Raw genomic sequence first — 12,289 nt, 5'->3', positions numbered from 1 at the left:
ACCCTGCTGCTGCCCACAGGGGAGAGTGAGGCAGCGAGGGCAGACCCTCTCCCCGCCCCCTTGGAAAGGCTCGGCTCTTACCAAACCAGCTCGGTGAGGACGCCCTCCTGGGCAACAAGCCTGCAAGGGCCTGGAAGGCCCACAGGAGGCGTGGTGTGGGCGAGAGCTGAGAGCGCCTTGGCCCACTATTCCCATCCTCGGCCTGCTGCGCGCCAGTTGACTAGTGGCATGACCCAGCCTCGAACCCGCAACCTCAGAGTTCTGTCTATGAATAACTTCTTCCACCCTTCAGCTCTCGGTCTGGCCTCTCCTGTCTGCAGATCTTTAAGAACACAGGACTGGTAGAAACAAGGGGGTCTCTCTCGTAAAATCAAAATGGGGAAAAGCCACACATAGGAAAAGTAACAGCTATCATCTCTAGAACTGCCAACAGCCAGTCCTAATGTACACAGAATACAAATAACCCCCGTATCTTTGACAATTGCACTGACCCAGAGAGGAGCACTGGTGCTGGCGATGCAACTCCACTCTCAGTCACTTCCTTCTGAACTTAATTAACAACATCTGCTAAATTAAAACCATACGAGTCATTTTCATCGCCCACAAGATTCTGCCAATCCTACTTACATGTCCCAATTGCTGAATAAATAAGAAAAAAAAGCTTTAATTTGGAAAATAATTCAGTTAAAAGTATTAAAAATAAAATAAATTCTCCAAGAGCTCTGTAGGATGAGAGCAGAAAACTCCAGTCTCCTTTAGCTCAATAAAAAGGGGAATAAATCTTCCCTTATTGGGGATGTTTTGCCCTCTGTAAGAATCCCTGGGACCTCTGATGTGATGCAAGAGTGACACCTAGTGGTTGGTGCAGCCTCACTGGAACAGTTACACACCAGATGAGGCCAGTAGGTCCATGTAAAAATAATAATTCCCTACACTTCTACAGCTCTTTTCTGGACACTCCCCTCCACCACCAGCAGTGTGCAGCCCCACCTGGATGATGCGCCAGTACACTCACACACACCAGCTCTCAGTGGGGAGGAGAAAAGAGCGATGAAGCCAGTTCAGAGATGGGGATTATTAGGAGGCCATGATGGGCAAGGGCCTCTCTGAATTTCACTGGCCGCATCAGCAATTGTTCTCATTTTTCTGTCATCTGCAAACTTGCCCAGTTTGCTCACCACCAGATTTACACTGCACTGACACCGCTACCAGCACTACCCCCAACTGGTCTACACAGACACTGGAACCCCACAAGGTCTCCGGCTCACTTTACAGCTCAAACTCCAGCTATTCTGGGTCAAAAACAAAGCACCCTTCAGTTGCAGGTAAATGTCTGTCATTTATTGCAGATTTAATCACCAGACAATATTTAGAGAATAACAAAAACAGCTTCACTCTTGTGCATGTTTTATATATTTAATTAAAAACAAAAAACACACTTCTAGTATATTGTACAAAGAAGCAGTTTTTATATATATTTTCTGTTGTTGAATTTAATAAAGTTGTATTTTTCCATCGTGAAGCAAAAGAGAGGCAGTTGACAGGCTGGCTGGGCTTGGTAGGACCAACGATAGAAACCAGAAACTCTTTTAGTCTAACATATCTGAATAATAAAATCTGAAAAATAATAAAATACCCAGTGTTATCACTTTTCCAAGACAAACTAAAGCAGTGCTGTAAGTACAGGATGAACTTGGAGAAGCTGGATCACACCCACACACACACCACACATAAATAGACCCGCACACACAGGTGCCCACGGCACGCAGACTGACCCATTCACTCGCCCCACACTCCCACCCACACTGTGCTCCAATTCATTAAATCAGCGCTGGTGGTCTCCCAGGCAAAACACTTCATGGCTAAGGCTGTGATGATCTACCGATTTGGGTTATTCTACATTTCTCACACGTTAGAAAAACTGCAATCACAGATCTGTTACACACCTGTATTTCCCTTTATGAACCCCATCTGGAAACACAGCTGTTACCTCGCTCAACTCACTGCAGGGCTGGGGCGGATAATACTGCGCCAGACTCCTGGGACCCTGATCGCCGCCCGTGTGGGGGCGCGAGGCAGGAGTCTCTGGACTACAGGCCCCAAGGTGCAGCACTGGCCGGACTGCTGCACCAGCACACCTGCAGGACCCCTCCGCCCCCTCTCCTCACCCCGCGGAGCACTCGAACACACAACAGTGACCATTTACACGGTACTGGGAAGCTGAGACATGTGGTTACGGTAACTGCTACAGATTACAAAATAAAAAAAAAGAACAGCACCTCGAAAACAGAATCGACGGTCTCTCGCTCTCACCCAGTCCGAGCCGCACTGGAAGCACCTTCCTGGGCCTCTCCTCGCCGCTCTGCACCGGCCGCGCTGGTCGGGCGCCTCAGGCCCGAGAGGGACGAGTGCAGCAGGAAGCGCATGGCGCTCGCCTCCGGATCGCAGGGCCTCAACGGGATCTTTTACAAACGCTCAGCCTTTACGGTGGTGGGCTGTGCGCCTCACCTGACAACACCCCCTTTAAAGCAAAATGCACCAAAATGGAAACTCCATTTTAAAGTCCCCTTCCACTTCTCAAAAACATCCCACATTTCAGAGTGGAAGCACACCGTCTCCCCTCCCTCCAAAGGCACTGACATCCTTTTCACCTGATTTTTAAATATACATATGTACACAAACTTCACAAGTGACCTTGTGGTCAACAATCACCCCAACGACACACCTGACCGCAGCTCTGGTTTCAAAGCGCCCTGGAGTCGCAGCGCTCGCCAGGCTGGGCAGATTGCCGCGATGGGAACCCGATCGCCAGCGGAGGGACAATGTGACCGGCGCAGCATGGGAAGAGATCTCGGATACGTGCTGACGAAAGAGCACAGCGACGTGCTGTCAAGGGCACCAAGGCTGTCTTTACAATCGCTCATCTTGTTTGCAAAGCAGCCTGCGAATGGTTAACATAGGGCTTCATTAATCAAAGGAGATGTCTTTGACTTAAGGCTATTTACTGTCACCTAACTGAAATGTAGCCTATAGGAGGCAGCATTTCTCCACTGCTGTCCAAACAGGACTCAGTCCCTGCTGCTTCTATAGAGCCAGTGAAACCATTAATGAACAGGTCAGGCTGCGCCTGAGGCCTCTGCTTGCAGAACACTGAGATTCAGTTAAAGCTGCTGCAGAACACAGCAGATGAAACATTTAGCTTGATTTCAAAAACTGAATTCAAGAACAATGTTTCAAGGAAAAACAATTTGTTCAATGTTTTTCCCCCATCGTCCACATTGTCTAAGTCTTTATTATCTAATGTCTTACAAGAGCATTCACTTACTGCAAATGTCTGCACATTTTATTGCTGTCTGAGCCTGCAGTCACAACACTTTCAGACAGGACTTCATGTTTCATATATTTACTCCAAACTAATAGTTAAAAATGCTGACAGGCAGCAGATATTAGATTTTCAAAGAAATTTAGTAGATTATCGGGTGCATAAGTATTCAACCTCTTTTTTAAGGTAACCTGAAATCGGTTAAGATGCAAAAAATAGTTTGAAAGATCCCCTAGTGTTATAGGCACAGTCGGTGTGTAATCTAAGTGGATTAACGTAGCATCAAAGTAAATACACCGGCATATGCGAAATGTTCCCATTGAAATTAGATTTCAAACATTTTTCACAGTGATACAAGAAATCGACCTTGTAGACCAAGGAAGTTTTGGTACAGGTCAAGAATAAAGTAGTAGCGAGGCACAGATCAGGAGATCTCTGAGAACAGTGAAGTGCATCATTAAGTGGAATGTACATCATACCACCCAGATGCTATCTAGACCAGGCTGCCCTTCCAAACAGCAACCAGGCAGAGGAAATGATTATGCACGACACTGTGAGGCCAGCAGTGACTTGTGAAGATCTGCAGAGCTCTAAGAAAGGAGTCACTATTAATACACTGACAATGCTGTGGTCCCTACACAGAGTTGGCCAGTATGGGCAACGGGCAAGAAAATAGTCTTAGCTGAAAAAGACTCATATCGTGTATGAGAAAGAATGAAAATGTGTGACAAAAATCTGTCAGATGTAACAAAAAAATTAATCTTTTGGTCTAATTGCAAAGCGTTGCATTCTGGCAAAAAATGAAAAATGAGGGAACACGAACTGAGGAAAAACCAATGGTGCCCAAGTACAGGCAAATCCTAGAGGAAAAACTGCTCGTCACCCCAGAATTGAAAACTGGGCTGAAAACTCACATTTCAGCAGGACAATGGCTTGAAGCACAGCCAGAGTGAAGCTCTTTGAGTGGCCCAGTGATTGAAACAGAGGACACTTAAAAATCACAACACAATAATCCATCACCAACTTGTCAGAACTGGAGTTCTGGAGTTCGCCGGGAGGAATAGGTGAAATTACACCACCTCACTGTGCACAGCTGGTAGAGACTGATACAAAGGTACTGCCACCAAGCACCGACTTAGACAGCTGAATACTTATGCAACAAATAGACTTTGTATGTTTGGAGATTTTGTTGGCATTCAACCTCCTCATATCACTGTGTACAGTTTGATAAAAAATGCTGTAGATTTCTTAGAATTCTTCAACATACAGGAAGTGAATACTTCTGCAAGGCACAGTATGTGCATGGGGTACAAAACACTGCTACCCCAGCTGATTCTGCCAGAGAATGCCACTGAGCACGAACCATGAAGAACAAGCCCCCTTCAGTTCTGTAAAGAGATCAATCCCTTATTACTGCTGTAAAATCACTAATGGAGTCAAGAACAGTCTAATCACAGTCAAGCACAGAGAGCTACATTAATCTACAACCCAACTGTGAGGCTTCTCATTGATCACAGAAAACTCTAGGAAGAGAAAACAGTCATCTTCTCTGCAACACCAGCCCCTGCCACTGCTCAGGCCCCCGCAAGAACCTCCTGCACCCAAGTCATTAAATAGATTAAATAGAGAACTGTGCATGAACGCAAGCCTGAGTTAGTGTGCAAAACGGCTAATGCCAGACAGACAGGAGACAGAGAAGGAAAAAAAGGGAAACACTTCAAAAATAAGCATGGAGTGCTTTTTTTTGCCTTCCTGCATGCACCTTAGTGGAAGAGGGGTCCCAGTAGCACAGTGGAATAGTCTGAACAATACTGTCCAAGAAAGATGCCCTCTTCTGCAATCTGAGTGCGCCAGGCTATCTGACCAGGGTCTGGACCAAGGCCACCAGAGCAGTGATGTGAGATCCCAACTCAGGGACCTGGGACGTCCCAGTCTGGCCAGCTTCTCCTCTCTTTATTAGCCCCCCACAGACACGTGGAGAACTCTGCAGCAGCCGTCTGGAAGTTATTCATTGAGCACCTGGGAATTTAAAATAAGAGCAACACAGACATGTGTGCTGCAACCTCCCATTGCCCCCCCCCCCCCCACACCAATGGGAAGTGTGGTTCACTTTAAAATCTCTTTCTGCAGGACTGGTGTCAGTGAGAGGGCCAGGACACCCTGTGGGCTGACCCATTCAGCTCCAGCCTACTTCAAACCTGTGTGGAGACCCTCATCCCTGAGCTCTGTGACGCGTCCTGGCCCGCGATGACACCCCTGCAGCATGGGCTCAGAGAGGCACGGACATCGCCCTCCGACTGCTGAGGACGTCCAGCACTCAAATTCTGACCCTCAGCTGTTGGAGAGGCGTTTTCTTGCAAAAGGGTCCTTAATTTTAAAACTATTTTTATAAAAGAGTTCTCATTGGCTGCAGAGTGTAAAAGTGTCCTCTTGTCAACTTGAGAGTCTGAAGACAGAAAAGGTATCCGTCCAACAGCTGCAGGCTTGTAGTTCTCCAGCACTCCAGGGGGTGGCACCAGGACAAGGCATGCGGCCAGTATCCCCCCCCACAGACCTTCTGTCCCAAGCGTGCACAAGTTTCACCTCTTGCCCCTGTTCTCGCTCTAGATCAGGGAAGTTTCACAGTCTTCAGGCTGTGGGAGGAATAGATGGCTGAGGAAAGCACCTTTTATTTTGGCTTGGAATAAAAATCAAACTAAAAAGGGAGAGAATGGAAGAGTAGAAAAGGTTTGATGAGAGGGAGGGGCAGGAGGGAGCAGCCCAGTCTGCGCCATGGAAACGGGGGCGGGGTCTGGGCCTCAGCCAGTCCCTGCAATGAAAACAGCAGCACTTACACTGGAGCCACGGGCCAGCATGCAACACACAGCGCATCTGCGCAGCACACCTATTACCTAACTAACCTTCTAATGATTCCTGGTCATACATATTAAACAGTATCAATTTCCTTTTTGATTTCCACACGAACTGCTTTCAGTTTGGGGGAAACTATAAAACTCAACTTCGGGTGTTCTGGAGCTATACTTGTACAGAAACACTCAGACTCAGTGAAACAAAAACTCTGCCCTGCTAGTTGCCATGTTGGTAGACTAGGAGCTGCAATTCTTTCCTCTGGGGCAGAAAAAACACCAGACCCCTCAGCAGGGCGGCGGGGGGACCCTCAACACGGCCGGGTTCGAGTCGGTGTCCTCACCCTCCTCCTCGCCCCAGCCCTCCGCCACGCCCGCCAGCATGTAGTGCTTCTTCCGCAGCTCGCCCAGCCGCTCGCGCTCCTTCTGCAGGTGCGTCTCCAACTCCAGCACCCGCACCTGGCGAGAGGGACGGGTTAGCGCCGGCCACGCCTCTCCCTGACCACGCCCCTGACAACCACAACCACACCCCCTGACAACCACACTCCCCGAAGCATCTGTACCTCACCTACAGCACCCGCACTTGGAGAGAGGGCCGGGTTAGTGCTGGCCACGCCCCTCCCTACCATGCCCCTGCCGCACCCCCAGACGATCACATTCTCCTGCATCTCGCAGGCCACACACGGCTACTGGAACGGGCGAAGGTTACTGCGCTCCAGCGCAAGAACAGGACTACACTCACTGCAGCTCACATTTAGGTGGTGAGACGTTACAGTAAGTGGATGCTTCTCGGGTCACTCGCGTCACAGGTACTCTATCGAATGCTTTACAGAATCAATGAGGAGCATGGTGCTGGACACTGATATTGAAGCCCCCCGGAAAGGGCTCTTGGTTTTCTTACCTGTGAGTCCATCTCCTGCCTCTTGATCTGGGTGAGCGTCATGCTGGAGAAATCCATGGTGTCTGAAACAGCACAGGGCGAGAGTCAGGACAAGAAAGACTCCACTTACAAGTGCTTCCGCACAGCCTCCGAGAGGAGCCTCTGATCCGCTGCCTGCAGTGCTGGCAAACGCACCGCGTGTATAGAAGTGCATTTAAAACCACAGCAGTGAGGTCATGAGAAAGAGTTGCACACTGCCATGTGCTGCTACAGCTGTTCAGATAACAAACCTGTAACTGATCTCTTCACTGCTCACTGCCAAGATTTTCAATTAAGAAATCTAAAGCGTCACCTCGCGTTTGGCATCAGCTGGTGGCGAGCATGAGCCTGCAACGCACGAAATGCAAAGCGGCTGCCTTGTGGTTCAGCTCATCAAAAAAACTTTGCTCTAAAAAGGAAATGCCACACCGCTGCTCAGGATTCCTGCATTATGAGGCCATTCCTGACTTTCACATTGTGTTCCTGCACCGACATTCCAGAGCAGTGCCTATTTTTTGGTGGATTAAACAATTACTATGTATCATTTGGGACAGTCTGGCTGAGCCCCTTTGAGCTGTTTCCTCTACATGATGCAGCAAGAACTCAGAAATAAAGTCTGGACAGAAATTATTTGACACTCAGCCTCCTCTCTGGGGTAGCCATTCCCAAGCGAACAAGCAGCTGTGTCAGCTCTGAACTCGCAAGTAATGAAAAACGCCACGAGAGGGACATAATTCTCAACATAACAGGACAGCTCAGGTTTTCACAACCCTTAGCTGAACTAATTCTGTTGTGTCCTTTGAGACACACTTTTCTGGATGATCTTAACGCACAACGCACACAGGAACATCCTGGGAACAAACCCGCCAGAGGAGAGAGCAGCTGAGGTGGGGCTGGGCAACGACTCACCTGTCTCTTCGATCTGCGATTTGCCCGACTTGGTGGAGGCCACGAGGCCGGCGGTGGCCTGGGTGACTCCGCGGGACGCCTGCTGCAGCCTGCCCAGGTTGGTACTGTCCTTATCAGCTTTCACCTGCGGGCCACAGCAGACAGGACGCATTTGCTCATTAACGGATCTAGAATTACCGGGTCTGTTTTCGTATAAACGACAGCTCAGCTCGAACTCGCTTCCGGCAGCCAATAAATGAGGAAGTGTAGGCGGACTCTTCAAGCCAATCGTCTCTAACGGGTCGAAGGCACCACAGCCCACTGGAGCAGGGGCTCGTCAAAGACAGCACCACATGGTTGCAATTTCCCAGGAGGCCACAGGGGGTCGCTGTGTTGCTGAGACCTAATCCCACCTCTCCCACAGTGGGACTCAGCCCATTGTGCGCCCCCACCTGGAGAATCTCGGTCACAGTGGGCTAGTGGCATGATCCAGGCTCCAACCCGTAACAGTAGATCTCTGACTGTGCTGAGACTTTACTGGTTTTACTGGTTGAGATTAACACAAGGCATCAAACCTGCTATCTCTTAATCACAACTGGCTACCTGGGGAATCACAATTACAGGCTAGTGACAAAGAAAGCTTGAACCCGTGATCGCAGAGCTTAGCCTGTGCTCAGGCCATAAGTGCCTTTATGGGCGAGAGGGCATTAAAAACGTTTTACCCTAGAACGGAGAAGGCCAGCTGATTCAAGTATTCAAATTCCTCAAAGGCACTGACAGTCAACCACTGGACTTCAGAACAAAGAGTGAAATAATTGGACACTGTGTGCATTTATGATTGGGAAGAGGAGGAGGTACTATTTTACACCAAGAGACTGTGGGAGTCGTGAAGAAGGTGCACTGCCACGCTGCTGAAACCGACACTCTGGCTTCTTCCAGGAAATGACACTGATGCACCTTGAAGGTGTTGTAATTTAAGTTTTCCTGAAGAGAAATATCTCGTTTGCTGGAAACGTCTGGTTTCTTACAGCCCAGAATCTCTTGTAGTTTTTCCAGAAGGATCTCCGAGAGCGACCAGCAACATTACCAGACCCCCATGACTCTCCGGGTACTTATAAGGGTGCAGCAATACAATGCTGAAAGGTACCCCACTACATGAGCCACAGAGCCCACTCCCACTCGGCCCCATGCCAGAGGTGACCCCCTGTCCACGGTGCTAGGGGTACCGGCGTTGCGGTCATGGGTGGGTTACCTTTGAGGCGGCCACCAGCTGTGCGGTGCTGGCTGCGATCTCGTGGGAGCACACCATCAGCTCTTCGAACTTCCCCTTGCCCTGCACCACCAGGTCAGCCGCATCCCTGCCGGCACACAGACACACACACAGGCTCCATCACCACGTTTCTGTGCCTCAGGATGACCTCCCATGCACTTGCCTTTAGTTTACTACAGTAGGAGATTTTAGAAGTAACAACAACTTCCATCCAGAAAGGCTGTAACCAAGTGCAAAGAGGCAAAATCTGCAAGATCCAAAACAAAGTAAGGATCTGAGGAAATGCCGAACACGCAGGGCAGAGAGCAGGAGACTCCTGGGGCCGTAGAAGTTTGAAGCCGGCTCTTTAACCAAGCTGCTGGACACCTGAAGGATCGGGTTTGACGGTGCTCTCGGATCACAGAGCAACAAGCAACCAGATGAAGAAGATGGACCACGTGGCTTCCTCTCAGTTGTAAATGTGGGAGGAGGGAGACTTGCTGTGGTTACTGGAAGATACTGTAACGATACTGCAGCTCTGGGGGAAGACAGGCACAGCTGTACAGGAGCAGAGGACTTACACCATCACTGTCGCCCCCCAGCCCACTGCCTTGGAGGCGGAGATCAGCCCCTCCGTCCAGCGGGAATTCTTGGCATAGAACTCCTTGGTTGACGCTGCCCCCTGCAGGCAAAGGAGAGAGAGGCAGTCGTTCCTTAGAGACCTGGCGCACATGCGACCCCTCACGGCATGGACTCCGCACCTCCGAGTGATCGGTACAACTCAGAGCGCAGGGATCTTCATGCCTGTTTCTAAGTAAAAGGGAAGCCTTGCAGGTGTTAAAGATCTAACATTAACAAATGCTTCCAGCAGTCCGGGAAACACCGAACACAGAGATTAACTTGATATACCAGAAGTGCTCTCAGCTTCTCTTGTCCTCTGCTTGGCATTAGGCGAGTGAAGCCGAGATCACTTCTCCGATAGGCACAAGCAAACACTTTCTGCTCTCTGCAAGTGCAACAGCTGATCAGCATGGTATCTCCAGGAGTGTTGTTGGCTTGTAAGATTTCTTCGACAATTTTTTTCTGCTCCCAGACCCTCCCTTTCCCGATGTAAATGCCCCAAGCTCCCGGCTCGCCTGGGACACTCACCCTCCCGCTCTCCACGATCTCGCGCTGCAGGTCTTTGGAGGACAGCACCAGCACCTTGATGGCCTGCATCAGCTCTGTGCAGGAGGCCAAGATCCTGCAAGAGCCCCATGGGAAGGGGTAGAGGAGTGAGTCTGAGCAGGAGATGCACCCCCTGCCGCTACAGTGAGGTCACAGTCATGTCCACTGCAGAGGTTCGCACATGACCAGTGCACTCCAGTGTTTTCACACATCTATGACTAAGTTGACCACAGGAGAAAATCTAGCAGAGGCCACTGCTGCAGCTCTGGAATCCACGTGAAGCACAGTGGAACCGGACAGGTGTTCTAGAGGCCAAGCACTGGCAGTGAAACATGAGACAGTTTCACACGGGGAGAAGCACCTAAATCACAGAAGGCACTTCTTGAGCTGCAGATCAAGCAGTCAGTGACTGTCCAATGGGCTAGATGGGCCTGATGACCTTCTCCAGTATCCCTTATGTTCCGATATTCTAGTTCCCTTCTAATTTACAGATTAACAAACCGGGAAATCCGTTTAAAAAAAAAATCAGTGATAAATAACAATGGGGAAAAAATGCTAATTGAAAGGTTTTCCAGTGTGACAAAAATGCCTCACTTTACACGTAACATTAGGTAAGGAATCTTCACTACCACACAGCGGGATGGAGTGTTAAAATAACTTCATTATCAACTACATTCATATCAAGTTCATTTTAACAAACTATTCCACTAATAACGATCAATGAATTTCACTGGGGGGAGAGGGTCTGTGATCTGGGGGGAGGGGTTAACTATCCTGCTTTTATAAAAAAAAAAACAAGTCAAAACCCAGGAGAGGAAAACCCAAGAGCTGACTGACCTTTCGTTGACCTCCATTTTAACTCCTGAATCAGCAGCTCTGGACTTGTTCAACATTTCCTGGAGAGAGAAAGAGGAAGGGATGTCGGTCCTGAAGGAGAAAGAGGGGCTCTGCTCCAGAGCTGCATGAAAAGGGGGCTCACTTCTGACCCTGAGAGGGCAACTTATACCGTACTCCCCATCTCTGGTTCGGGGGAGCCCCTAGCCTGGACTTATTATAGCTCGGCCTAAATGGCCTGTTTCTAAACTGTTGACATTTGTAAGTCATTGATCAATTAAGCAAGTCATTTAACTAAGGAAACTCGGGTTGTCGAATGCCAAAGCACGCTCAGATTTTTTGCTCCAGGCAACTCCTGCACTTCCTTAACTGAGTGGCTTTAGATCTGGGTGATGCAATGGCTGCCTTTACAGGGTGCTGGACGGAAGAACCTGCAGAACCTGGGCGGCTCAGGACAGCACAGGCAGGCAGGAGAAGGCAAATCCAGCTTCATGAGCACAAACCGCAAGGGAGACTGGAGCCTGTAATCTATCTAACTGCAGTGCAACAGGCTTTCGCCATTCCCGAGGCGAAAACAGAGGGCCGCTGTCTGACCCCAGCGAGGGGGCCCAGGGGGTTCAGGGGGGTACCTCGATTCTGGCAGCGGCTGTTTCTACGGCGATGGAGGTGGCTGCCATCTCCTGCTCCACCAAGTCTCCCAGCTCCCCCTGCTGCAGCTCCAGCCCCCGAGGACGCAGACTCTGCAGAGAGGGAAGAGTGGCATGACCTCCGGGGCGGAGCGGTGCAGGGTCTCCACAGCGGCAGGAGCTCGAGAGCAACACGCAGCGGCGCGCTCACCTCGGCGAGGGCCTGCACCCGGGCCAGGCCGGCTCTCAGCTGGGTGCTGTCCGCGCTGCCCAGCATCCCCTGCTCCTTCAGCTGGCACAGCAACGCCAAGGCTTCCGCGCCACACGCCTTCACGGCCTCCGCGAGCGCTGCCAACCACACGAGAGGCAGGGCACCATCAGACAACCCGCCTGCAGGAGCCCGGGAACTGCACTAGGACCTCCCTGAGCCACGACCAA

General features: G+C 50.1%; 1 protein-coding gene across 1 annotated transcript in view; it reads right to left on the bottom strand.

Annotated features, from left to right (window-relative positions):
• Positions 1-1,320: 1,320 nt before the first annotated feature.
• Positions 1,321-12,289, bottom strand: part of hip1 (huntingtin interacting protein 1) — a 48,486-nt gene continuing 37,517 nt past the window's right edge. The window contains exons 22-31 of the mRNA XM_088906661.1: positions 12,063-12,199; positions 11,855-11,965; positions 11,229-11,287; positions 10,374-10,467; positions 9,806-9,906; positions 9,228-9,333; positions 7,997-8,120; positions 7,070-7,131; positions 6,513-6,627; positions 1,321-6,131 (exon numbers count right to left, since the gene is read on the bottom strand). Coding sequence (XP_088762787.1) covers positions 6,121-6,131; positions 6,513-6,627; positions 7,070-7,131; positions 7,997-8,120; positions 9,228-9,333; positions 9,806-9,906; positions 10,374-10,467; positions 11,229-11,287; positions 11,855-11,965; positions 12,063-12,199 — 920 coding nt within the window. The 3' untranslated portion in view covers positions 1,321-6,120. The remainder of the gene's footprint in view (positions 6,132-6,512; positions 6,628-7,069; positions 7,132-7,996; positions 8,121-9,227; positions 9,334-9,805; positions 9,907-10,373; positions 10,468-11,228; positions 11,288-11,854; positions 11,966-12,062; positions 12,200-12,289) is intronic.

The sequence above is a fragment of the Atractosteus spatula genome, chromosome 27 (assembly GCF_055471065.1).
Source record: "Atractosteus spatula isolate fAtrSpa1 chromosome 27, fAtrSpa1.hap1, whole genome shotgun sequence".
Taxonomy (NCBI): domain Eukaryota; kingdom Metazoa; phylum Chordata; class Actinopteri; order Semionotiformes; family Lepisosteidae; genus Atractosteus; species Atractosteus spatula.
The sequence above is the reverse complement of the archived record's forward strand: the minus strand, read 5'-3'. Positions and strand labels throughout refer to the sequence as shown.